The 23960-nt window shown below is 45.2% G+C and overlaps 1 protein-coding gene across 1 annotated transcript in view; it reads right to left on the bottom strand.

Moving 5' to 3' along the window:
- The window catches only part of GNA12 (G protein subunit alpha 12), a 107929-nt gene extending 92106 nt beyond the window's left edge, over positions 1 to 15823 (bottom strand). Inside the window, exon 1 of the mRNA XM_027613100.2 lies at positions 15420 to 15823. Within this exon, the coding sequence (XP_027468901.1) occupies positions 15420 to 15740 (321 nt within the window). The 5' untranslated portion in view covers positions 15741 to 15823. The remainder of the gene's footprint in view (positions 1 to 15419) is intronic.
- Positions 15824 to 23960: the final 8137 nt, after the last annotated feature.

The following is a 23960-nucleotide window of genomic DNA, read 5'->3' as shown; positions in this document are numbered from 1 at the left end:
CCTACATTTAAAACTTACATCCTTTATTTTTAAGAATGTTATTGATTTTAAAAATTAATGGAAGACTAGAAAAAGGCATTTACGTTGTCAGAGAGTTTTACTTTGTACCAGATAGAGAAGAGAGAGCTCAGGCACCGTGGTGGCTCTTTTCTTGAAGTTACTGAGCATTAAGAAACAAGTTTCCAATTAAAAAAAAATGTTGAAAAGAAATGCTAAAGATGCTGTGGTCTCCTTGGTAAATATTTACACATTCTGAAAATATTCAAGATTACAAAAATTCTAAAGTAAGATTCAAACCACAAATTAAAACACCTACAATTAAAAATGGAGACGTCCTTGCAGCTGCAGAGAGCTGACACAGGGGAAAAAGGACTTTAATCACTACTGGACTGTTTGTTATATACACTATACTTATTATAGTTATATTAATTATATTAATCACATAGAATATATTCCTAAGGACACATACTGTAAAATTGCTATTACAAGGCACGCTCTAAAATAATGTTTACTGTAGAAAACACATTTTAAAAAATAAATTCATAATTGCTTCACAGAAGTAAACAGGTGGCATTTTGTTACCCTCTGGTATTTTTTCCTGGTTCGGATACACAGACTTGTACAAGAGATCATAGTGCATGAAGTGCTGTGGTGGGTGTGTGTGCCCGAATTTCACGTGGTGTCCCATGAGAGATCTGGGGGTGCTTACGCTCACCTGTGACAGCTGTCAGACTGCGCTGGAGTCTGCAGACCTACTACTACTGTCCTAGTACAGGGAACTACACACTACCGCTGCGAAGGTTACCACGGCTTCAGCAATACGCCCACTTTTAGGTCAACACAGTCCACTCTCACCAACTCCCACAGGCAAAGTCATGTGTTACAAAGGGCCAAGCAGCAGTTTTCTCACCTGAAGTGTGGCCCCTACCCCGCCCTTCACCTGTGATTAGGAAGCTGCCAGTTAACAGGAGAACTGTGTGACAGAAGGTCTAAGAACCGTGAGGCCACACACATGCAGAAGTAGTCAGTACTGTTGAATGGCACCACGGAGGCAGGTGGAGAAAGGCCAGAGTTGCTACCAAGCTCTGTGGGTGCCTGCCCCCGAGTCCTCCCACTCCCGTTAGGCGTGCGCACTAGGTTCACCGCCAGGAAAGCAACACGAACGCAGCTCTTCCTGCTCTCGAGGACCTCAGCTTAGCAGGTGCCCCAAGAAGTAAGTTTCCCCCTGCTCAGACAGATCCTTCCTCACAGACCCACAGACCCACACCCGGACGGCCCACTCTCTGCTGCGCAGTCTGAAGGGCTCACAGGGGACACAGAGACGGGTAGGAGCGGGGTCTGCTGGCAGTCCTCGCCCGGAATGGCTCACAGTTGGGAGAGACGAGAGAACGGCGCGGCCTTTGTCCGCCTTGGCGGGCACAGGGGGCACAGGGACAAGAGCAGGAAGGCCTCCCTGGACGTGGGGTTTAGGGGCGTGTCTCCCTGCAGACGCCTGCAGCGCTCTGGCTGGCGCTCCAATGCCCCTTCCCCAACTGGGGGAGATCAGTGGTGGCGGGACTGGACCTGTCCCCGCGTCCTGACGCTTCCGTGCAGGCCCTTCCTGCGTCTGACTTAGGAGACCTAGAATGGCGTGTGTGAATTTTCAGGGTCTCGCTAACGCTGCAGTTGTCCCTTTTTCCTCACGTTATTGTTTATCAGACCCCTGGGCTCTGGTCCTCTATGATAAATGCTTTCACAGCACACCTTCTTTTCCAGACTTGGGTTTTCACCTGCCTTTGGCCTGCCACTCCCGCCCCCCTTTGGATACAGGATGGAGAGTGGCCACGCCCAGTCTCTCCACCAACCTGTTCTTCGCAGAAGGACTCTGGGGCAGTTTCCCAGATAGCATTTCTACCTCATCTGTCTTCCCAGACCAGAGCTGAATGTCGCAGACAGATGCTGCTTTTAATCTGTGTCAGAGAGAAAGGAGGGGAAGGAAGCTGGAACCCCGTCTGGGGCGCAGAGGGCTTTCTCCTGAAATCCTACGAAATGTCCTGTCCAAGCTCACTTCCCGTCTCCTGAGCTTTGGCTCAGCACAGATTCTGCCTTTGCCAAGGTCCCTTTGCTTCTTGGTGCTTTCCCTAACTTTTCCCAGGGCTCCATTCCAAACTGTGGGTCTGCTTCTCTCCAAACTGGAGGGGACTAGTGAGGACGTCTGGGGTTGCACTGACCCACCTTCATCCCTCAACATTACTGTTGGGGGTTGGGGCTGAGGCCAAGAGATGAACTACACGGCCTGAGAATCATCTTTTTGCCTTTGGCTGCAGTGTTTTTGAAACATTAGGTTGGACCATATGAAACCGCCATTTTTGTAGGTCACAAATCAGAATTTCATACAGTTCAACCTACCTGTGTAATAAGGCCTCTTTCCCTTTCTTGATTACTCCTGAATTTTTTCATATTCACATGTAAGATTATTTTTAAATAGATACACACATATGTGTATATGTACACACACATCCCTTCAGGTAACGGGAGAAGGTCCTGTGAACCTGCTCCAACCTCACATCCTGCCCCAGAAAGGTCATTTCACAAGAGAATCAAGGCAGTCTCCTGCTCACCAACTCTGCGACTGCTGCCCACTCCCACCGGAACCACCTTGGCCAAGGCGGCCCAGCCAGATCTGACCAGGTTCTCTTCCACCTTGTACCCAGCACTTCGAGAGTGCTTTCTTTCGATTCCTTAACAGCCAGCTTCTTTCTTGCCTTCCTGCCTCAGGGCATCTGCTCCCATGCTCTTTAATTCCTCTGCCTGAATTCTTTTCTCCCAGCTCACTGCAGAGCTGGTGCCTTCCTGCCTTCCGGATTCATGTGCTTCCAGCCTCAAATCACAGAGTCCCCAACTCAAAGTACATGGATTATGAAGACACAGTGCGGGGCTAATGGCAGCTCTACCCATAGGGGGAAGGAGAACTCGGTTTTGTTCTTAGTTATTTCTGCAGTATGCAGGGAATCTGTTGAATAAATAAAAGAAGTCGAAAGCTACCACGTAGAAGGAAGGTTTGTCGCTTGTGGGGCTCCACAGAACATTATGTCAAATGGTTCCATGCGTTTCAGGGCCACCTGTAACAACTCAGTGTCGAGAAGCAGGGCCAGAAGGGAGGGGCAGCCCGGGTGAGCTCCCCGGCATAAGAGCTGCTTAAGGAAGCGCTGAAGTGCCCCCGTGAGGGACACAGTGGGGAGGGCAGAAACTTAGGGACTCCGAGGTCCTGTCAAGCCCTTAACGTTTCCACAAACTGGTGAGCAGTTAGCACTCTCTGGCATGGCTGGACAGACACAGGGGGGACCGCCCCTATGGCTAAGCCCCCGAAACAGGAATGCTAGCTCCCTGTGAGCAGGGTGGCTCCAGAGGAGGGACCCTTGAGAGCCAGAGACCAGCACATCCTCCCTTCTCCAAAACTCACTGGTCCAGCTGCTCCCTCCTCCTCCTCCCGTGAGCACAGGAGGCTGGGGAGGGAAGGCAAGAAAGTACTGGAGCTGAAACCCCCCCCAAACCAAAGTAAAACCCTCAACCTGACTTTACAGGATTACTGAGGACCAAAGGAGGTAAGAGAGAAGGGGCCTCAAACACAAAAACCAAAGCTCCTGATTCAAAGAGAAGGTATTCTTCCTTCTAGGGCCCATCCTCACGGCTTCTGCAGCATCTCCCACATAAACACACACTTCACCAGGATCTGTCAGCTCAGCTTCCAAGATGATCACTTTTAACAAGACATCTGCTCGAAGTAGGACATTCTGGTGGTGCTGGCATGTTTGTTTAAAAACACAATCATACTTCTTTATACTTCTATCAATATGTACTGATAAGGTAAAGAGCCAATCTTCCATCTCTCAATCCTGACCAGCTAACCTCTCAGGGAAGGTTTCCTTTCCCACGTGGCTCCACACCCAGACTTTTCAACCTACAGGTCTCTAATCGAGTCGTCAGAGTCCTAGGGGAAAACCCTCCCTTCCCCATCCTGAAACAAGAATTATGGAGCTTCATTTCCTTGAGAAAACATCTAAGTGGCTGCAAATATAGAGTCTGGGGTCATCCCAAGTGCCAACAACTGCAGATACAGAACTGGTATCGATGGAAAACACAGATTAAACATCGTGTGTTATGAAAATTCCAAAAAGAGGGGCGCCTGGGTGGCTCAGTCGATTAAGCGTCTGCCTTTGGTTCAGGTCATGATCCCAGGGTCCTGGGATGGAGCCCCGCATCGGGCTCCCTGCTCAGTGGGGAGTCTGCTTCTCCCTCTGCCTCTGCCCCTTGCCCGTTCACGCACTCACTCTCTCGCTCTTGTTCTTGCTCTTTCACTCTCCCAAATAAAAAAAAATCTTAAAGATAAAATAAAAACTCCAAAAACAAACTTCTGAAGCAGCTACTTCCTTTCACCTGTAACAGAAACCAGCAGCAAGGTGAGAGTTTAAATAATCACTCCCTCTCCTTCCTTGGTAAACGTCAAGTCTTTCGCCAGGAATGCTGTGTAACTTGTCCACAAAGATGAGCACCATCTTATTCTGAAAAGGTCGGTACTCGGCACCACACAGGGCACCACACAGAGCTCCACAGCTGCCGTGGACCAGTGCCCCTGGACCAGCGCCCAGCACTGAACTGCCTGTTACAGGTTTCTCAGCAGCCCGGTTTCTGATCTGTCCCAGACACGAGTGCCGATGAATCTCATCACACATCCTGCAGACAATTTTGATGGCCTCCTTTAGCTAGGCTGGGACTCCCACCCTTCCAGTGACTTAACCAGCGATGTCCCCTCTCCTGCCCTGCCCTCCCCTGTGCTTCCTGCCCCCACAAGCCAACTGGGCAGGTAAGCACTGTAAAAGGACTCACCGCCGTGTACACAGCACAGCAAAGGGCCTGGCTCTGAAAGTCAGGAGCAGGTCTTGCTGCAGCCCTGACATCTATCCTGGCCTTCCCTGGGTACAGCAAAGGGAAGCTCCCTTTGACTGCCCCAAATACGCACTCAAGGGCTGGATGGAACACATACCACGCACAATCCCCAGAACCTTCCACCAAGGCAATGACAATATTAACACTGCACAGGACACAGATTCTGAATCATTGTTCTGGTGGCTTTGTTTCTGCTCAACTCAGTTTCAGGAACTGACTCCCTAAGGCCTGGGTTCACTGGCTAACACCAGTCAATATTCATTAAGATCAGTCTTCCCTGCTGAGTCTTGATGTAACGGAGCCATTAGGCAAAGCTGGTGCCATGGTTTTAGGCTAGACAGTAAAACAGATGCCCAAGTTCAGAGAGAGGTGCTGTCTACTTAGTCTCTGCTGAAGAGAACAGGGGTGGGGAACACTTTCTTGGCATCCCGGACAACTGCAGGGCTGCTCTCCAGCTCCTTTCTACCCACTTGCAAATATTCCCAAGAGTTAACTCTTCCTTTTCTGTCCTATAGACACGGCACTTCCAGAGCACAAGTTCCAGATGGACCCAGCATGCCGAACCAAGGCAGAAGTACTGGCTTCCTGACACATACTGCAGAACGCTAACTGGGTTTCCTTTCCATACCCCAATGTGCCTGGGCCCACCTGAACGTGTACCCCAATGGACAGAGACAAACCTCTTCATGCACAAAAGAATCATTCAAAAAAGCTAACCACGTGGTCAGCAACTATTCTTCATATTCTGTTCACTCGAAGGGCCATCAGGTAAAACTAAGCAGCTGCTCTGTCCAGCGCACTGGGCAGAGGCGAAGAGGACCACTAATTGTTGAAATATAAACTACAAGAGTTAGCACAGGAAATAAAGCCACGTGTCTTGAAGGGAGGGCACCACCCTCCGGGTGATGCAAGTCAAATGCCAGGTCCATCACACATTAGCTTTGTTGGTTTGAAGATCGCCCTGTAATTACATCTCCAGATAAGCCTTAAGTACGAATCTTCAGTTCCATTTACAAGCGATAAGATCCATGTCCTCGACTACGTAATAACAGAAAATAATTATGAGCTGTCAACAGAACACCATCTAACATCAAGCACAGCTATATTTCAGATCTCACATGACAGACAACTGAGGGTCAAAACTACTCCCCTAAAATCGGTTCGGTTAAAATAACCAACATGTCAGCCTGCAAGCTGGAGAGGAACACCAACCGTCCGTGTGCCATGAATCCCCAACAAGGGCCAGAGGGGCCTCTGGATTTTGTGAACCAAAGGAAAAAGAGATTTTTTTTTCTTGGTATTATCAAAGGACCAACCATGTGTGTCCAGGTGTAAAAGTAAATTTACTTACTTAAATGCAATTAGCCAACAAGGCAGTAAAATCCCAACTGTTCTCCCAGACCATGGAAGTGCATTTACGCTCCTGCTCTCACGCAAACCCACTGTAGCATCAAGCACAAAGGGGTTCTGAACCCAAGAAATAAAGACTTTGCAGGCCAGGGGTTTCAAAGTGCTTAAAAATACAGAACAGCAGGGCGCCTGGGTGGCTCAGTCATTAAGTGTCTGCCTTCAGCTCAGATCATGATCCCAGGGTCCTGGGATTGAGCCCCGCATCAGGCTCCCTGCTACGCAGGAAGCCTGCTTCTCCCTCTCGCACTCCCCCTGCTTGTGCTCTCTCTTTCGCTATCGCTCTCTGTGTCAAATAAAATCTTAACAACAACAACAAAAAAATACAGAACAGCAGTGGAGGCTTCTTCAAAGTCCTATTCACCTTTGCAAAAAGTAATGACACAGCAAGCAATCCTAAAAAAGTTTACTTACAGAAATTTACCATAATCAGATATTCCACCACAAAATTTCTTAACCTGCAGTCCACAGAGTGTAAGTAGGCCCACTTTGAGGCTTAGGATGGCAAGGGACCCCTTTAAACTATGTGCATGTGTACGAACTTTCTAGGGAGAAGGTCCATGGCTTTTAGATAAAGAGTATCCTGACCAAGGCCTCTACCACCCATTGCATGATGACCGGTCTTCCGCACTAGAAAGTTCTGTCTGGCTCCTACACTCCTTCTTACTACTCCATACTATTAGAATTCTCTGACCTAACTGGTAGAAAACGGGGCATTGAGATAGTCTCATGTGTATGTTCCTCTCCACCTGCTAAAAAGCCATGGAGCCTTCAGGGGCTGGCTCAAATCACACTTCCTTCATAGGCTTTTCCAGGTAGCTCAGTCAGAATTAATCTTCCCTATTCTCACCAAGCCACCTGTCTCCTTTTACAATGGCATTTAACACGATCTACATTCAGACTTTATATTAAAGAGTGCAACTGTCCTCCCAGCTAGCCAGAGCACCTGAAGGGTAGACACTGGGCAGGATACACCATTAACTAACCCCTTCCCCACCAGCGCCGAGCACATCACCTTGGGTATATGGTCAAAAAGCATTTGTTGAATTTTTTTGTTTCAGTGTCAACAGGAGACCACTAATTCTAACAATCCCACTCTTCACAAGGTTTCTAAATCATCCCCACAAGGATACACTCACACAACTGTGTGTATGGTACTGGGATTTCCTGTCCATGGGACAGATGCTAACTTTTCAAATGGCTTACATCGTATCTACTTCCAATGGGATGTGGGATTTGGTCCTCACAATTGGCTCCTCAAAGTATGGATGGGGGGGCGGTGGAGACCCTGGGAGATAAAGCCAAGCTGGTCTGAAGCCTTCCACACAAATGCCGAGGCCCCTGCCATCACCAGAGGCATTATCACACAGGTTCTGAAACAAGACATACACAAACTTCAGGGACAGCCTACACAGAGAGGGAGAGACTAGCATCTTTAAGATTATATAAAAGAAAAGAACGAATAAGTAGTCTAAGTGGGACTGTTTACAGAGGTCAAAGCAACGAATAGATTCAAATAATCCCTGCAGAGGGTAGCATGAGGTGACGAAGTTAAAGAAATGACAGGTTCAAATTCAGGCACAACTGTGGTCCTGAAGGAGGAGTCCTGGACCTGGAATCAAAAGGGATGATGGGAACTTCTGGTTCTGCCAAGACGGAGCAGCCCCATTCCTCCTGGGCCTCTCCCTTACTAGTAAGGACGCTCTGGACAGAACACAACAAGCAAGCGCAGGAAAGACAGTGGAGACAAGAAGGCAGGCTGCCTGGGACTTCAGGACCTGAGCAACCACGTGACAGGGAGTCCCAGGTATCCACGCTGCCGACCTGTCCGGGACAGGGCGCCGCCCAGCCTCCAAGCTGCAACAGCCAAAAGGTGCAGATGGAAAGAGCTCTGAGAAAAGCTTCCCGGCAGAAGGGCTGGGAAAAGGGTAGTCTTAACAACAGAAAACTGTTTGGGCAACACCTACTCCATTCTAGCCAAATACCAACAGAAAAACTGCACATATCACCCACTGAGGTTTCAGCAGGGTTGAAAGAAAAGCTGATCTCCTAGTTCCCTTTCCTGCCCTGCAGAACCAAGAAGTATCAGGTGGCCTAGGTAATGTTGGCAGGGCCAAGCAAGGCTCTCTTCTCCTAACCCCGCCTGGAAATGTGGGAGGTGCTCCAATTCCCCGACCAGCGTGGCGTCAGTGGGGAGAGGAGCCTCCACCCTGACTCAAGTCCCAAAGGGCAGGAAAAGGGGGTGGGAGGCTGGGCTGGTTGCCACTCTGCTGCTCCTAATACTCCCCGGGATCAGCCAGGGCAGGGGCAACTGAGGTCACATCCCACTCAACAAGGCAACAGAGGCTCAGGGACCTAGAAGTCAGTAATAAGAGCCACTGACCCTCCTATCACCAGAGTCTCAGAGGGAGGGGACAAAGAGTGGGGCTGAAAAGTATTTGAAGAAATAATGGCCGGAAACTTCCCAAGTTTGGCAAAAGACACAAATGTACAGATTTGAGAAACTGAGCAAACCCTAAACATAATAAACTGAAAGAAACCTATATCCAGACAAATCATAGTTCAACTCTGGAAACTGAAGGACAAGTGAGCAATCTTAAAAGCAACTAGCGAGACAGGACACATTTACTTTCAGAGAAAAAGCAACTCAAATGACAGTGGATTTCTCATCTGAAACCAGGGAGGCAAGAATAAGGCACATTTTTCAAGTACAAGAATGTGTCAACTGTGAATTCTATAACTGGCAAAGAGATCTCAATGACGAAGGGGATATAAAGACATTCTTGGATGTAGGAAAGCTGAATTTGTTGTAAGCAAGGCCACCCATAAGAATGGCTAAAGGAAGTTCTCTGAACGGAAAGGAAAGGGTAATAGAAGGCTCAGAACCTCAGCGGAAAAAAAGACCATCAGAGCAGGTAAAAATAGGGATAAATATAACAAACCATCCTACTTCTCACAATTTTCTTAAATCATATTTGATGACTGACATAAAACCATCTGATGTGGGACTCAAAGTATAATAATAAACACTTAAAACTGTGTATTTAAGAAGTGGGGAGGGTAAAGGATCTAAATGGAAGCTCCCACACTTCACCCACAGCTGTAAAACACTGACGCCAGGGCACTGGGGTAAGCTCTGCATGTGTATTATAAACCCAGAGCAACCGAGAAAGGTAAACAAAGCTTTAATTGATATACTCAAAGATCAACCACCAATTGATCAAGACGGAATCCTAAAACATGTTTAAATAACCCACAGTAAAGTAAAAGAAACAGAAAAATAACAAAATGGGAAATTTAGGCCCTAACATATCAATTACCTTGCCTTAAATGTAAATGGCCTAAATATGCATATTAATAAAGATTGACAGAAAAAAATATGATGTAACAATATGCTGTCTACAAGAAACTCATTTCACAGCAACAATGTGGGTAGGTTTAAGGGATTGGAAGATACACAACATGAAAACATTCATTTTTTTAAAAAAGGGTGGCTATACTAAAATATCTGATAAAGTAGACCTCAGAGCAAAGAAAATTACTGGAGACAAAGAAGGGCATTACATAATGACAAAAGAATCAATCCACCAGGAAGTCATAATAATCCTAGATGTTTATACACCACACAACACAGTCTCTAAATGCATGAAACAAAAATTGATACGAGAAATAGACAAATCCACAGTTATAGTTGGGAGACCTCAACACCTCACTCTCAGCAACTGACAGAAATACTAAACAGAAAATCAGTACGAATACAGAACTCAACACCACCATCAACACCAGTACCTGTCATGTGTAGAAAACTCCACCAAACAACAGATACACATTTTGTTCAAGTGTCCATGAACATTCACCAACAAAGGCCCACAGAATATATACCATGATGGACCATAAATTTGGGCCATAAAAAAAACCTTAAGTATTTAAAAGACTTAAAATCATATAAAATATGTTCTCTGACCTTAATAAAGTCATAGAAATCAGTAACAGAAAGATAAGAAAATCTGTAAACTCTTGGAAACTACAACACAGTTCTAAATAATCCATGGGTCAAAGAAAATATCTGAAAAGAAATAAAATACACATGACACTGAATAAAAGTTAAAACATATCAAAATATGTGGACACAGCTAAAACAGTCCTGTGTGGGAAATTTATAGCACTTAAAATGCTTACATTAGAAAAGAGGAAAGGCCTCAAAAAAATAATCCAAAGCTCTACCTCAAGAAACTAGGGGAAGAAAGAGCAAAATAAACCCAAAGGAAGAAGGAAATAAGAACACAAACACATGATATTGAAAAGAGGAAAGCCATAAAGATAATGAAATAAAAAGCTGGTTCTTCAGGGGGAAAAAAAATAAAAGTGATAAACCTCTAAGAAGACTGACAAAAATAAAAGACACAAATCACCAACACAGGAAAGAAACAGACCATATGCCTCTCACCATTCTCATTCAACATAATACCAGAAGTTCTGGTCACTGTGGTAAGGCAAGAAAAAGAAATAAAAAGCATGCCTCAAGAAGAAATAAAACTGTCCCTATTTGTAAGGAACATGATGATCTGTATAGAAAATCCCAAAAAATCTATAGGAAAGCCTTAGAACCATTAAGTGTATTCAGCAAGGTTACAGGACACAAAATCAAGACAGAAATATCAATTCAATTGCTGTATATGAACAAGGAGCATGTGGAAACTGAAAAAACAAACCACAGTATCATTTACAATTGCTCTAAGGAAAACAATCTGCTGAGAAATGCAAAATGCTGATAAAGAAATCAAAGAAGATGGAAATAAAGACATACCATGTTCATGGACTGGAAGACTCGATATATAGAGATGTCAATTCTCCCCAAAATGATCTATAGGTTTAATGCAATTGCTATCAAAGTCCCAGCAAGATTTTCTTTTTTTTAATAGACACAGACAAGCTTATTCTAAGATACATGTGGAAAGGCAGAGGCCCTAGAATAGCTAAGCCAATCTTGAAAATAGAAAATGAAGCGGGAGAAAGCACTCTATCTGATATTAAGGCCTACTGTAATCAACGGAATGTGATAATGGCAGGAGAGACATACAGATCAGTGGGACTGGATGGAGAACCCAGAAATAGGTCCATACAAATATGCCAAGTGATTTTTGACAAAGGAGCAAAAGCAATTCAATGGAGAAAGCACAGTCTTTTCAACACGTGGTGTTGGAACAATTGAGCAACTCAAGGCAAAAACAAAACAAAAAAACCCGTAATTTCCACCCAAACCTCCTACATTTTCATGGGATAATTAACTCAAAATGGATCAGGGACTTAAATGTAAAACTACCAAACTTCTAGGAAAAAAAAATCTTGGGATCTAAAACTAGGCAAAGAGTTCCTAGCTTTGATATCAAAAGCATTACCTATAAAGGGAAAAAAATTGATAAACCGACTTCATCAAAAAAAGCTTTGCTCTGGGAAAGACCTTAAGAGGATGAAAAGGGAAGTTACAGACCAGGAGAAAATATTTGCAACATAATATGTGACAAATGACCAGTATCTAGTATAAAAACACTTCTCAAAACATTTACCAACAATTAAGCACAATAAACAACAAACAGTAAAAAACAAGCAACCAGGGGCGCCTGGGGGGCTCAGTTGTTAAGCGTCTGCCTTCAGCTCAGGTCATGATCCCGGAGTCCTGGGATCAAGCCCCGCATCAGGCTCCCTGCTCCACGGGAAGCCTGCTTCTCCCTCTCTCACTCCCCCTGCTTGTGTTCCCTCTCTCGCTGTGTCTCTCTCTGTCAAATAAATAAATAAAATCTTTAAAAAAACAAAAAACAAAAAACAAGCAACCTAACTAGAAAATAGGTAAAAACCATGAAGAGATATTGCACCAAAGAGGATATACGGATGGCAAATAAGCACAAAAAAAGATGTTCTACATCATTAGCTGTTAGAGAAATGAAAATTAAAACAGGAATGAGCTAGCCCTTGCACACCTATCAAGAATGGCTGAAATAAAAAAAGGGCCATCCAATGCTGGCGAGGATGCAGGGGAAACTGGATCACTCAGACATGGCTGCTGGGGATGCAAAATGATACAGGCACTCTAAAAACAGTAAGAACATTAACCACGCAACTGCCATACAACTGAGCCAACTGTACTCCTGGGCACATATCCCAGATGCATGAAGATGTGTGTACATGCAAATACATGTACATGAACATTCACAGATTTATTCTTAATAGGCAGAAAAGTGGAACAACCCAGAGGCCTTGAAGGGTTACACAGTGTGCTGTGGTAAATCCGTACCATGGATACCACTCAGCAAACAGAAGACATAAACTATTGATTTTTGATACACACAGCTTGGGTGATTCTCCAGGGAATTATGCAGAATGATAAAAGAGCTCATATTCTGCATGGCTTCATTTACATAATAATCTGGAATGAATAAAAGTTACAGAATTGGAGAATTAAGTTACTGCCAGGGTCAGAGAAGGGCAGAAAGGAGGGGCTATATAAAGGCAACATAAGGGATCTTTAATGGTGATGTTCATATTGTCAATATCCTGGTTGTGATACTTTATCCCAGTTTAGCAAGCTAGTACCATGGAAGGTAAGTGAGTAAAGGGTAATGGGCTTTCTGTATTATTTCTTACAACTGGATGGGACTCAACAATTATCCCCAAATTAAAGTTTTTTTAAAAAAGGACTAGGTTTGGTTCCCAGCGCTGCCACCTGGTTATTAGAAGCTGACTTTGAGTGTAGATTTTAAGCTCTCTATCCTCAATTTTCTCATTGGCCAAATGGGACAATACCATCTGAAGCATGATAAAAACTAAATGTCATTTATGAAGGACAGGGTAATGTGCACAGCACATACTGAGTACTTCAAAAATACCCCGTTAACACCAAATCCCTATGTAGACACAAATTATTATTCTATTACTCTAAACAGTATCATTCAAAGGTCCACTGCTAAAGCCATTACAAAGCAATTAATTTAAAAGGTCTCTTCCCAAACTGATCAGTCTAAAAATGGTGTGGCGAGGGGAAGAATTTCTGGTTTAAAAAAAAATCAGAAGATAAATTTCTAACTAGTCATTGAAACAGTCACAACAGATAAAGTGGTTTAAAATGGAACTACAGTTAGTAAAAAGTTGGGAAGGAAAATAAGATAACTGGTTAACAAATCTTATTTCTGCTGATTAGGAAGTCTATAAAAGTTAAAGGTTTTTGTGCAACGGGAAAACGTTAAGACGGGGTTTTCTAAAATGCACTCAACACAATGACTTAGATTTAAGATTCTATGTTTCTAAACATTTTCTCCACCTCCGGAGTTAAAAGAAAGTGAGAGGGAGTCAGCGAAATCCTTATACTTTTATACCTGCTTGGTTTGGAGGTTCAGAAAAGCAGCAAAAATACAATCTGGCTCTGTGATAAAGACAATGACATGCACTTTACCCCAGAAGATGAGGGGAATTTTAAGCACACAGTGGATCCCCTTGAATCACACTGGGCTCCTAGCCTTAAAGTTGATGAAGTACTGGCCAGAGCTGACTCACAGAGAGGCTTTTGAAAGAGGTGAAAAGGAAAGGAGTGTTTTATCATTCAAATTATTCTCTTCCTTTCATTCCTGGCAAGATTCTTAAAAGAGCTATTTCTATTAAAATAAATTATTTTAATAACAAATACAGAAAGTGGGAAACCCAGGGAAAGCGCCTGGAAGGAGGAAGGCCTGGGAGACCAGACCCAGGGTTCCAGCATCCAGGTCCCAATGAGGAGCCACTTTCCCCCAAGGCCTGGAGCTTCTTCCTCATGGGTGAAGTGAAAGAAACGTACCTGATGGGTTTCTACAGCCCTCTTGCTAAATTTAAAGTCCCTTGGGGCACCATAAAATCTAGCCTCCAGACAGCTGACTGGTATGACAAACTCTCCTCTACCTCTGCTTTGAGACGTACCTGTAATTTACTTTCCCCAAAATGGGCCTGGGAAAGAGTAGGTGAGAGGACAGGGAAAGGAGCAGGGATAAACTAAAAAAAAAAAAACCAAAACAAAACAAACCCCCGAAAGGACTCTAGGTGCAGGAGAGAATCTACTTTCTGCTGCTCATGGTCAATTTTCTCCAGATTTCCTTTCTTTGGGGCCCTTTTGGCACTGACTCACAGTAGAGAGAGACTAGAACCCACACTTTGTCTACTCTACAGGCTTTTTGTTTTTTTCCCCCAAAACTGCCAAGAATAAGAGGAGCAAGGAAGAGGAGAGCCAGAAGATTACACACCACTTAAGAGATACATTGAAAGTTGCAAAGCAAGGAATTAATTTGTATCCTGATGCAAACAAACAAAACAACTACAGGGCTGGGGAGGAAATATGAACACAAGCTGGACAGCCGAGAATATTAAGTAAGGAGTTACTAATCCTTAGGTCTGATAAGGGTACCGTGGCTGTTTTTTAAAATGATGTCTTATCTTCTGGCGATATACGCTAAAAGACTTTCTACCGAAGTTACACGACGTCTGGGATTTGCTACAAGCCACAGGGCAGGGGTCTAGGTGAACCCAGCGGCAAGGCAGAGACCAGCGCCGAAGGTGGGGGAGGGGGCGTGGGTGCGTACGGCTCGTTCTATTCTCTGGACTTTGGGTAGCTCTGAAATTTTCCTAATAAGCAGTTCCACCGAGAGACTTGCGGCCGGTTTCCCCTCAGGTCCACACCGCTCGTCCGCACTTACTGGGAGGGCAGGAAAAGGAGGGCTCCCTGACCCCAGGAGGCTGGCTGTGGGAAGCGCGCAGAAGCCATCCTGCAAGGGCGCGTCCCCGACCCGGCGTCCAGGACCCGGGCCTCCCAACCCCCCGAAGCCGGCCGGCTTTTCCGCTTCTGCGTCGCCCAGGCCCCGAGAAAGGAGAGGCGGAGGCCACGGCCGGGCGGCAGCGGAGACGGGGTGAGCACCCCTACCCCGGCCAGCGCCCTCCCATGCCACCGCCACCCCCCCACCCGCCCCAAAGCCGGGGGCAGCCGGCCGCCGGGAGCTGCGGCCGCACCTGCGCGCACCTGGGCGCACCTGGGCGCAGGTGCGCGGGCGGGGACGCGGAGGCGTGCGCACCTTGAGGATGTTGTCGAAGATGGTGTCGCGGAACTCGAGCAGCGCCTTCTGGTCGAACTCGCGGCCGTGGATGATGCGCATCTGCTTGAGGAAGGTGGACTTGCCGCTCTCGCCCGCGCCCAGCAGCAGGATCTTGACGAGGCGCCGCACGGCGCGCCGCTCGCGGGCCAGCCCCGCGTCGATGTCCCGGCTGCGCCGCCGCGCCTCGCGCTCCGCGTCGCGGGCCCCGCTGCCGCCGCTGCCGCCCGCCCTGCGCTCGCGGGCCCCGCCGGCCTCGGCCGGCAGCAGGCAGCGGCTGAGGGTCCGCACCACGCCGGACATGGCCGCTCAGGCCATGGACCCCGCCGCGGGCGAGGCGAGCCCCGCGCGGCAGCCGGCCGCTCCCTCAGGCCGCGTCCGTCCGCCGCCGCCCCGAGGCCCGCTCACGCCCGCCGCTCGGCCCCGGCGGAGGGGCGGGGCGCGCGCCGCTGCAGCCCGGCGATTGGGCCGGCTGGCGTCCATCCGGGAGAACGCGCCTTCCGATTGGGCCATGCCGCGCCGGGAGGCGGGCGTCCCTCCGCCCTCGGGGCGGGGCCGGCGCCGAAAGAGGCGGGATCTTTGGGGTGGGGGCGCTTCTCATTGGGCGCCGGGGTTGAGGTTCTTTCTTTCAGAATGAAAGGGAGGCGGGGTCGCCGGGGAGGCGGAGCAGCCGTCCGCCATGGCCAATTATAATTGCTCTGGGGTCACGTCAATCAAGCGAACGGTCTTGGGACTGGGGGATTGGAGAAACCGGGCGGGACCAGAAGTGCCAGGTGTACAGAAAGATTCCCCCTGGGTTCCCAGATTGGGTCAACCTGTGAGACCCGGAGGCTCGCTGAGTGGACTTCGCGTTGCCCGAAAATGCGGATAGGAGATGCAGCTGCTCGTTTTAGGCTTACAGAGAAAGCTGTTCTAAACCATTTTCCTTCCAGAAACGGGGCAAAGGGACACACATTTTCAAACAAATGCACCCTTTGAGAGTGGCATGGCCTCTGGGCATCTGTCTTCTCTAAAAGCTGGCTAAGCATCCAAATCACCAGAAGTACCCCCCCCCCCCGAAAAAGTCTTATGTAGCACAGTGATTGGTGTCTGCATTTGCTGGGTCTTAGTTGGAATCTCCCCTCAATCCCTTAACTGGTTGCAGAACCTTAAAAGCAGTTCCCACCCCTCCAACCCCATTTTTAGCTTAAATCTCCTCTGCAAAATGGGGGCGATTATAGCAACTACCTCACATGGCTATGAAGACATAAACTGAGAACATGAATTTGTAAAAACACTTCGCACGCTGCCGAGACCGAAGTAAGTTCTTGGAAAGTGTTAGCTGACCTTATTACAGATTCGTACCTGTCCCAGATGAAGCGTGAGTCAGAACCTCTTGGAAGGAGCTCCGGTATCTCTTAATCTCCAGGTGACTGGCCAGACTTGGGAACCATGGTCCATTAAAAATAAACTGAAGCATATTAAAACTTTTAAGAGTTTACAGTATTTGAGCAAAAATGGATTCAAATCCGGAGGCGTCAAACGAGAAGCGGTTAAGAATGTTCCTCAGAGTGGGCCAGGGGAAAGACTTATATAGAGAACTTGCCAGGAGCAAAGAAAGAAAATTGATTGGCTATAGCTTAAAGGCTAGTTGGCTGTTTGTGATTGGTTGTCTTTAGCGTTTTGATTTTGTAACTTTGAAGCATTTACAGGTTTCAATTTTGGTTTGTTTTCCTAAGTCATCACTGCATTAAAATCACTTTAGTCTAATGGCCTCCTTGTTGAATTATTTTACCAAGTCTTAAAGATGATCCTGTCCCCAAACTGCCCTTCTCACCAGGTGGATAAAATAAAAAGCAGCTTGCAAACGACTGACCCAAGTAACCAGATTCCACACAGGTTCGACTGGAGCCCTGCTCTCTTACTGTATCAGTGTCTCTGACTAGAGAGGGGTGAGTGATAGAAAAAGTGATTTGTGAGTGTTATGTCATCCCGTTGTACAAATAATGTTTGCGTACTCATGAAAACACCAGGCACTGGGGACTTTAGGAGAGGAAGCTGAAGGCGGAAAAGATGCATTCTTTGTGTCAAGAAACTTCCACGTTAGTTAGGGAGCCAGGCTGCTCAAGGCACAGAGCAGAGTGGAGACTACAGGAACCCCTAGATTCTGCCCCAGAACCAGGGTATCCAAGGATCTCAACTCCCCAGGAATCCTAAATGCTAATGATGTGTGGCAATGTCATTTACAGAGGCATGAATTTGTATCACCTATGAGTCAACATATTATCTAGTACTCTGTTATCCTTCAAAAATGATGAAAGTCTTGTTTGTGAAAATGGCCTTCGCAGAAAGACAAAACACGAGTGTTAGGACAGAAGTGGAAAGAACATGCAGAAACCTCAGAAAGCAATGTTTCTTAAACAGAAAATAGGAATTTTGAACAAAGAAAGAGGAAAATGTAGACTTCAGCAGTGGACCAGAGTTAGATCTTCGTTCAGTTAAAAGAAATTATGAAAAGGTGATTCACAAAGCACTCTGAGCAAGCTACAAATAACTTTACACCTTTATAAATAACTTTGTGTCTGTGTTTATGCAATTATTATGTAGCATCCAGTTTGGGGATTTGATAAGATCTCTGGACATATCTTTTACATTTGTCAAAGGGCTCGGGTGCTTGAAGTAAACAAGCTTATTGTGTACTTAATAATAATCTCTTAATTATCCCTTACATTCGTATGACACGTTATAGTTTTTGAAGTGCTTCCACATACATGATCTCATTTGTCCTCTGAACCCTGCTGGGAGGGAGGCAAGGCAGAGATTATTGTAACAGAAGAATCTGGGTCCCAGGAATTTCATGCCACATGTCAGGGGAAGTACAGTTGGAAACCTCACCCAGTGTATTCCCTACGTGCAGTATGAAATGGATGAAAGCATGAGAACTTTGAAACTTGGCTCTACCGTCTACTAGCTATGTGACCTTGAACAACTCGCTTAACCTCTCTGAGACTTAGTTTCCTTATATGTAAAATCAGGAAAAAATAGGGCTGTGATAAATGTTGAATAAGCTAACATAGATAAAGAAGGCCCTAACACATAATGGACATTCAGTAATTTCTAACTTTATTATTATTATCATGGAGCTTTAGGGATCCAGTGCTAGAAATTTAGAACAATAATACTGGCATGATGATGAAAAATCCATAAGGACAATACACTGTATGATATTAAAATCTAAAACCTGAGGAAAGTTCAGGTTAAATAAATTAAGGTACAGCCATATAGATGAAATAACATACAGTTCCTAAAAATAAGCAAGACCCAAATTTGTAAACAGATGGCCACCATGTGCTTAAAGATTGGTCGAGGGATGGGAGGGGTGGCCTGAATGTTCCTCCCAACTTGTGTTCAATTCCACCTCCTGAGCTAAGAGGTAGCCAGGAGGGAGGGCCCAATGGCAGGGCCTGGAATGCATATGTGGAAGAATGAGCTTCTCTGGAATCTCTAGAAAAAAGAAGTGCCACAGGACTCCCAATCTCCAGCTGGGTGGAAGTGAGGAGATTAGCAGCTCCAAGGTCTGGGATAAGGCCCAGGAATCTGGGGTTCCCAAAAGGAATAAACTCCCCTTGCATCCTATGAATGTAGTCCCTGTGTGATATCTTCTCTGGCCTGGGGAGAATGTGGGAGAACTGCATGGGCAAAGGGGCTGAAAGATTTCTCGTCTCTGAGAATGGGAGCTTGCCAACAGCCACAACTGCTGAAATGTGGGAGCTTCCTCTGTGCTTACAGAGAAGCAACATCTTGTCTGTTACCTCATATTCCATCACTATAAAGAGACCCTCAGAGCTTTCCCTGAAAGCCAAAGAGTTCTGAGTAGGAAAAAGAAAGTCTGAATAGGCTTAAGGGGACTGAGGTGTTAGAAAGAAGAAACGAACATCTCAACTAATGGTAAATGGATGAAATCTTTACATCATCACCATCACCACCACCATCACCATCACTACAACTATCATCATCACCACCATCACCACCACCATCATCACCATCACCATCATTGCCATCACCATCACCATCATCACCACCACCACCACCATCATCACCATCACCACCATCATCATCAATATCACCATCACCATCATCACCATCACCATCATCATCACTACCATCATCACCACCACCATCATCACCATCACCATCAATATCATCACCATCACCATCATCACCACCACCACCATCATCATCACCATCACCATCATCACCACCATCATCACCATCAATATCATTACCATCACCATCGTCACCATCAATATCATTACCATCACCATCATCACCATCAATATCATTACCATCACCATCATCACCACCATCATCATCACCATCATCACCATCACCATCATCACCACCAATATCATCACCATCACCACTATCATCACCACCATCATCACCATCATCACCACCAACACCATCACCACCACCATCATCGCCATCAATATCATCACCATCATCACCATTACCACCACTACCACTATCATCTTCACCACTATCACCACCACTACCACTATCACCACCACTACAACTATCATCATCACCACCACCATCATCACCATCACCACCATCATCACCACCATCAATATCATCACCATGACCATCATCGCCAACACTACGACTATCATCATCACCACCACCATCATCACTGTCATCACCACCACCATCATCACCATCACCATCATCACCATCACCATCATCACCACCATCAATATCATCACTATCATCACCATCACCACCATCATCATCACCACTACCATCATCACCATAATCATCACCACCATCATCACCACCACCATCATCATCATGATCACCCTCATCATCACCATCATCAGCACTGCCACCACCATCACCATCATCACCTCATCATTCCACTTTAGGAGAGCTGTTCATGGTATAAAATGGCATTGTAGGGGCAACTTGGTGGCACGGTTGGTTGAGCATCTGACTTTTGGTTTTAGCTCAGGTCATGATCTCAGGGTCATGAGATCAAGCCCTGCATCAGGCTCCGTGCTCAATGCAGAATCTGTGTGAGACTCTTTCTCCCTCTGCCTCTCCCCCTCCCCTCTGCTCACACACACTCTCTCTCTCTCTCAAATAAATAAATCTTTAAAAAAAATAAAAATAATAAAATGGCATTGTACAACAACAACAAATGATAATGGTAACCATTGAGAAATGTCGAAAACAGACGAGAGAACTGGAAGATAAAGTGAAAGAAGTATCTCAAAACCCAGAGGACAAGTATAAAGAGATGGAAATCATGAGAGGAAGGAAGGGAGAGTTGCATGGGAATGCTAAGAGTTCTAGAAGGACGAGGGAAAGAGATAGAAGAGAGAAGTAATAAAGACACTTCTTTTTCTGATAGTATTGTAGACCAAATACTCAGACCAACCCTTCTGCAACGACAATTAAAAATGCCTTATAAACTATTCAAAACTTTTTCTAAGAGTCACTGATCTGATTAAGGAAGGCTCAGGGGCCAAAATCAAAGTGGAAATAAAAATTCAGAGTTAAGCAGATTAGTGGTGAAGCCACCAGCTTCCCTGACAACATCTGCTGAACCCCTGAAGTTTAGGGTTCTATTTTCCTGGCTGCAAGAGATAAAAACCCAAAGATCATTAAAGGTAGAGAGTCTGATAGAAGACACCTGCGTAAACCGAGGACCAGCAAGGACTACATATTCAGTGAAAGAGCTGGTAAAATCAACAGTATGGATGTCAATCATTTATCAACAGATTAAGTTCCAAGGGAAGTGAGTGTACGTTTTTTTTTAACAACCAGTGAACACAGAAGAAAATAAGGCATCATGAATGAGACCCAGCCCAAACTATAGACAACAGCCCAAACTATAGACTAAAAAATGTGGGATATTGGACTTGTCAAATACAGATGATAGAATAAATATGCTTAATATCTCTAAAGACATAAAAGGGGGGGGACGCCTCGATGGCTCAGTCAGTTGAGCACCTGACTCTTGGTTTCGGCTCAGGTCATGATCTCACAGTCTTTGGATCAAGCCCTGTGTCGGGTTCCATGCTCAGTGGGGAGTCTGCTTGGGATTCTCTCTCTCTTCTCCCTCTCTGCCCCTCCCCCTGCTCCCTCGTGCACGCACGCTCTCTCTCTCTCTAAAATAAATAAATAAATATTAAAAAAAAGAAATAAAAGAGGGTATTGAAAGTATGAATAAGGAATAAGAGAATATAAAAAAAAATGTTTGGGAAGATGTGAACAAGAACCAAATAATTCATCTAAAAATGAAAACTACATTGAAATAGAAATGTAATGGGTATGTTAAGTTTTGTAGACTAAGATGCAGATGAAGAGAGGAAACTGGAATACAGACCTGAAAACATCACCATGAATACAACACAAAAATATGGAGAGTAAGAGACAGGAAAGACCTACTGAATATATATCTAACCAGAGTTCCAGAGGGGCTAGGGAGAAGAAAAGGCAATATCTGAAGAAATCACAGCTTAGAATTTTAAGTTGACAAATGACACAAAATGCTCAGCTTGATAAATGAAATCTAGATGGAGATACACCATCATGACCTTGAAGGACATCAAAGACAAGAGAAGACCTTAAAAACAGCCAGAGAGAAAGCAATCATAGCTATTATTTATATGATAGTTACTAGGGGCCAGGCACTGTTCTAAGCATTTTGCATGTACTAGCTCACATAACCCACGAAGCAACCACAGAAACGGAAAACTGATCTCTCGATGGTGAAGGTAGAAGCTAGACTGGAATTAATATCTAAAAGCATTGAGAGGATATAACCATTAACTTAGAATGGTAAACCCGGTAAAAATATATTTCAAGAAAATGGAGGATGAGGGCATTTCAAACAAATAAAAACAGACCATTAGTTTATATAATGTGCATTATGGGCACATAACTGTGCCTTCTTCCCAAAATTCATATGTTGTACTCCTGATCCCCTGGACCTCAGAATGTAACTCTATTGGGGCATAGGGTCTTTAAAAAGGTAATTAATCTACAAGGTCATTAGGTGGGGTTGCAACCCCATGACTGGTGTCCTCATAAGAAAAGGAAATTTGGTCACAGATGCATACAGAGGGAAGGCCATGTGAAGACGTAGGAAGAAGATGGCCAGTTATAAGCCAAGGAGAGAAGCCATAGAAGAAACCAAACCGGCAACACCTTGATTTTGGACTTCTAGCCTCCACAAATGTAAGAAATTTAAGTTCTGTTGTGAAACCGTCAAGTCTGTAGTATTTTTGCTATGGCAGCATTGGCAATCTACTATGATGTGCTTCAAGAAGGAGGAAAAATCATCTCAGAAGGAAGGTCTGCCATACAAAAAGAAAGAGTGGACAGTCTGTGAACACACAGGTAATTCTTATCACTGACTATATGAAATAACAATAATAATTTTAACTTGTGGAGTTAAGGAAAAAATAGGACTAAAACCACTGGACACCAAAGACATATATGTATATGGGGAGGGGACGATCATAAAGTGTCCTAAGATCTTTTAATCGTTTGAGAGGAGAATAAACATTCTGATTAATGCTAAACTTTGTCAAGTTAGATATTCATGCCGAAAATTTTAGGGTAAACACGAAAAGAAGAGAAATAGAGTGTATAAATTCCACACAAGCAGAGGGGGAAAATGGAATGAGGAAGCAAAAATCCACCAAGACAAAAGAATGCGAGGAACGAAGGAGAAAGAAACACAGGAATAAAAGCAGGAGAATGGGACAGAATAAGGTGTAAATACATCCAAATATATGGCTCATCAAAGTAAATGTGAACAGACTAAAATAGTTCAAAGACAAAACCTATCAGACTGAATGAAATAAAAACAAGGTCCAGCTGCCTACTCCTAAAGGACGTACCTGATGACCCAGAAAGGATCAAAGTAAAAGAGTGAAGGAAGATTTGCCAGGCAAATACCCCCCCCCAAAAAAAGAAGTCTGGCATATCTATATTAATAGGTGACAAGGTAGATTTTAAGTCTGAAAGCATTGCTAGTGATGAAGAGTCATTTTATACAATAAAAGGTTTATGTCACTGCTACATATAACAATTCTAAACTTGTAGGCACCTAATAACAGCCTCAAACACTGAAAGGAAAGAGTGGACACAACCTCGAGGAGAAGCAGAGGAATCCACCATCACCACTGGGGTGAGGGTGTGGTTAAACATACCTCTACTTGTAATTAAGAGTTCAAGAAATAAAAAAATACGGTTGTGGGAGTCTGTTACCTCAGGAGCCCCCAAAAGAACCACTTCTGGTATGAATCTGGATTGGATGTGGTGCATGCATTGATAAATAGAGTGTGGCAGAGGTGATCTTCTGCCAGTTTCAGGTTAGAGCCTTAAGGAACCCTGATAGCTTCTGTTGTTGTGCATTCAGAACCCTGTGCTGCCTTGACAAGTCCAGCTGCTGAGCTGGAGAGACTGTGGGAAAAGGTGAAGACCCCAGGACTACCTGCAAAGGGAGACTGCTCCAGCCACCCCAGCGTC

The sequence above is a fragment of the Zalophus californianus genome, chromosome 10, assembly GCF_009762305.2.
Source record: "Zalophus californianus isolate mZalCal1 chromosome 10, mZalCal1.pri.v2, whole genome shotgun sequence".
NCBI classification, from domain to species: domain Eukaryota; kingdom Metazoa; phylum Chordata; class Mammalia; order Carnivora; family Otariidae; genus Zalophus; species Zalophus californianus.
The sequence above is the reverse complement of the archived record's forward strand: the minus strand, read 5'-3'. Positions and strand labels throughout refer to the sequence as shown.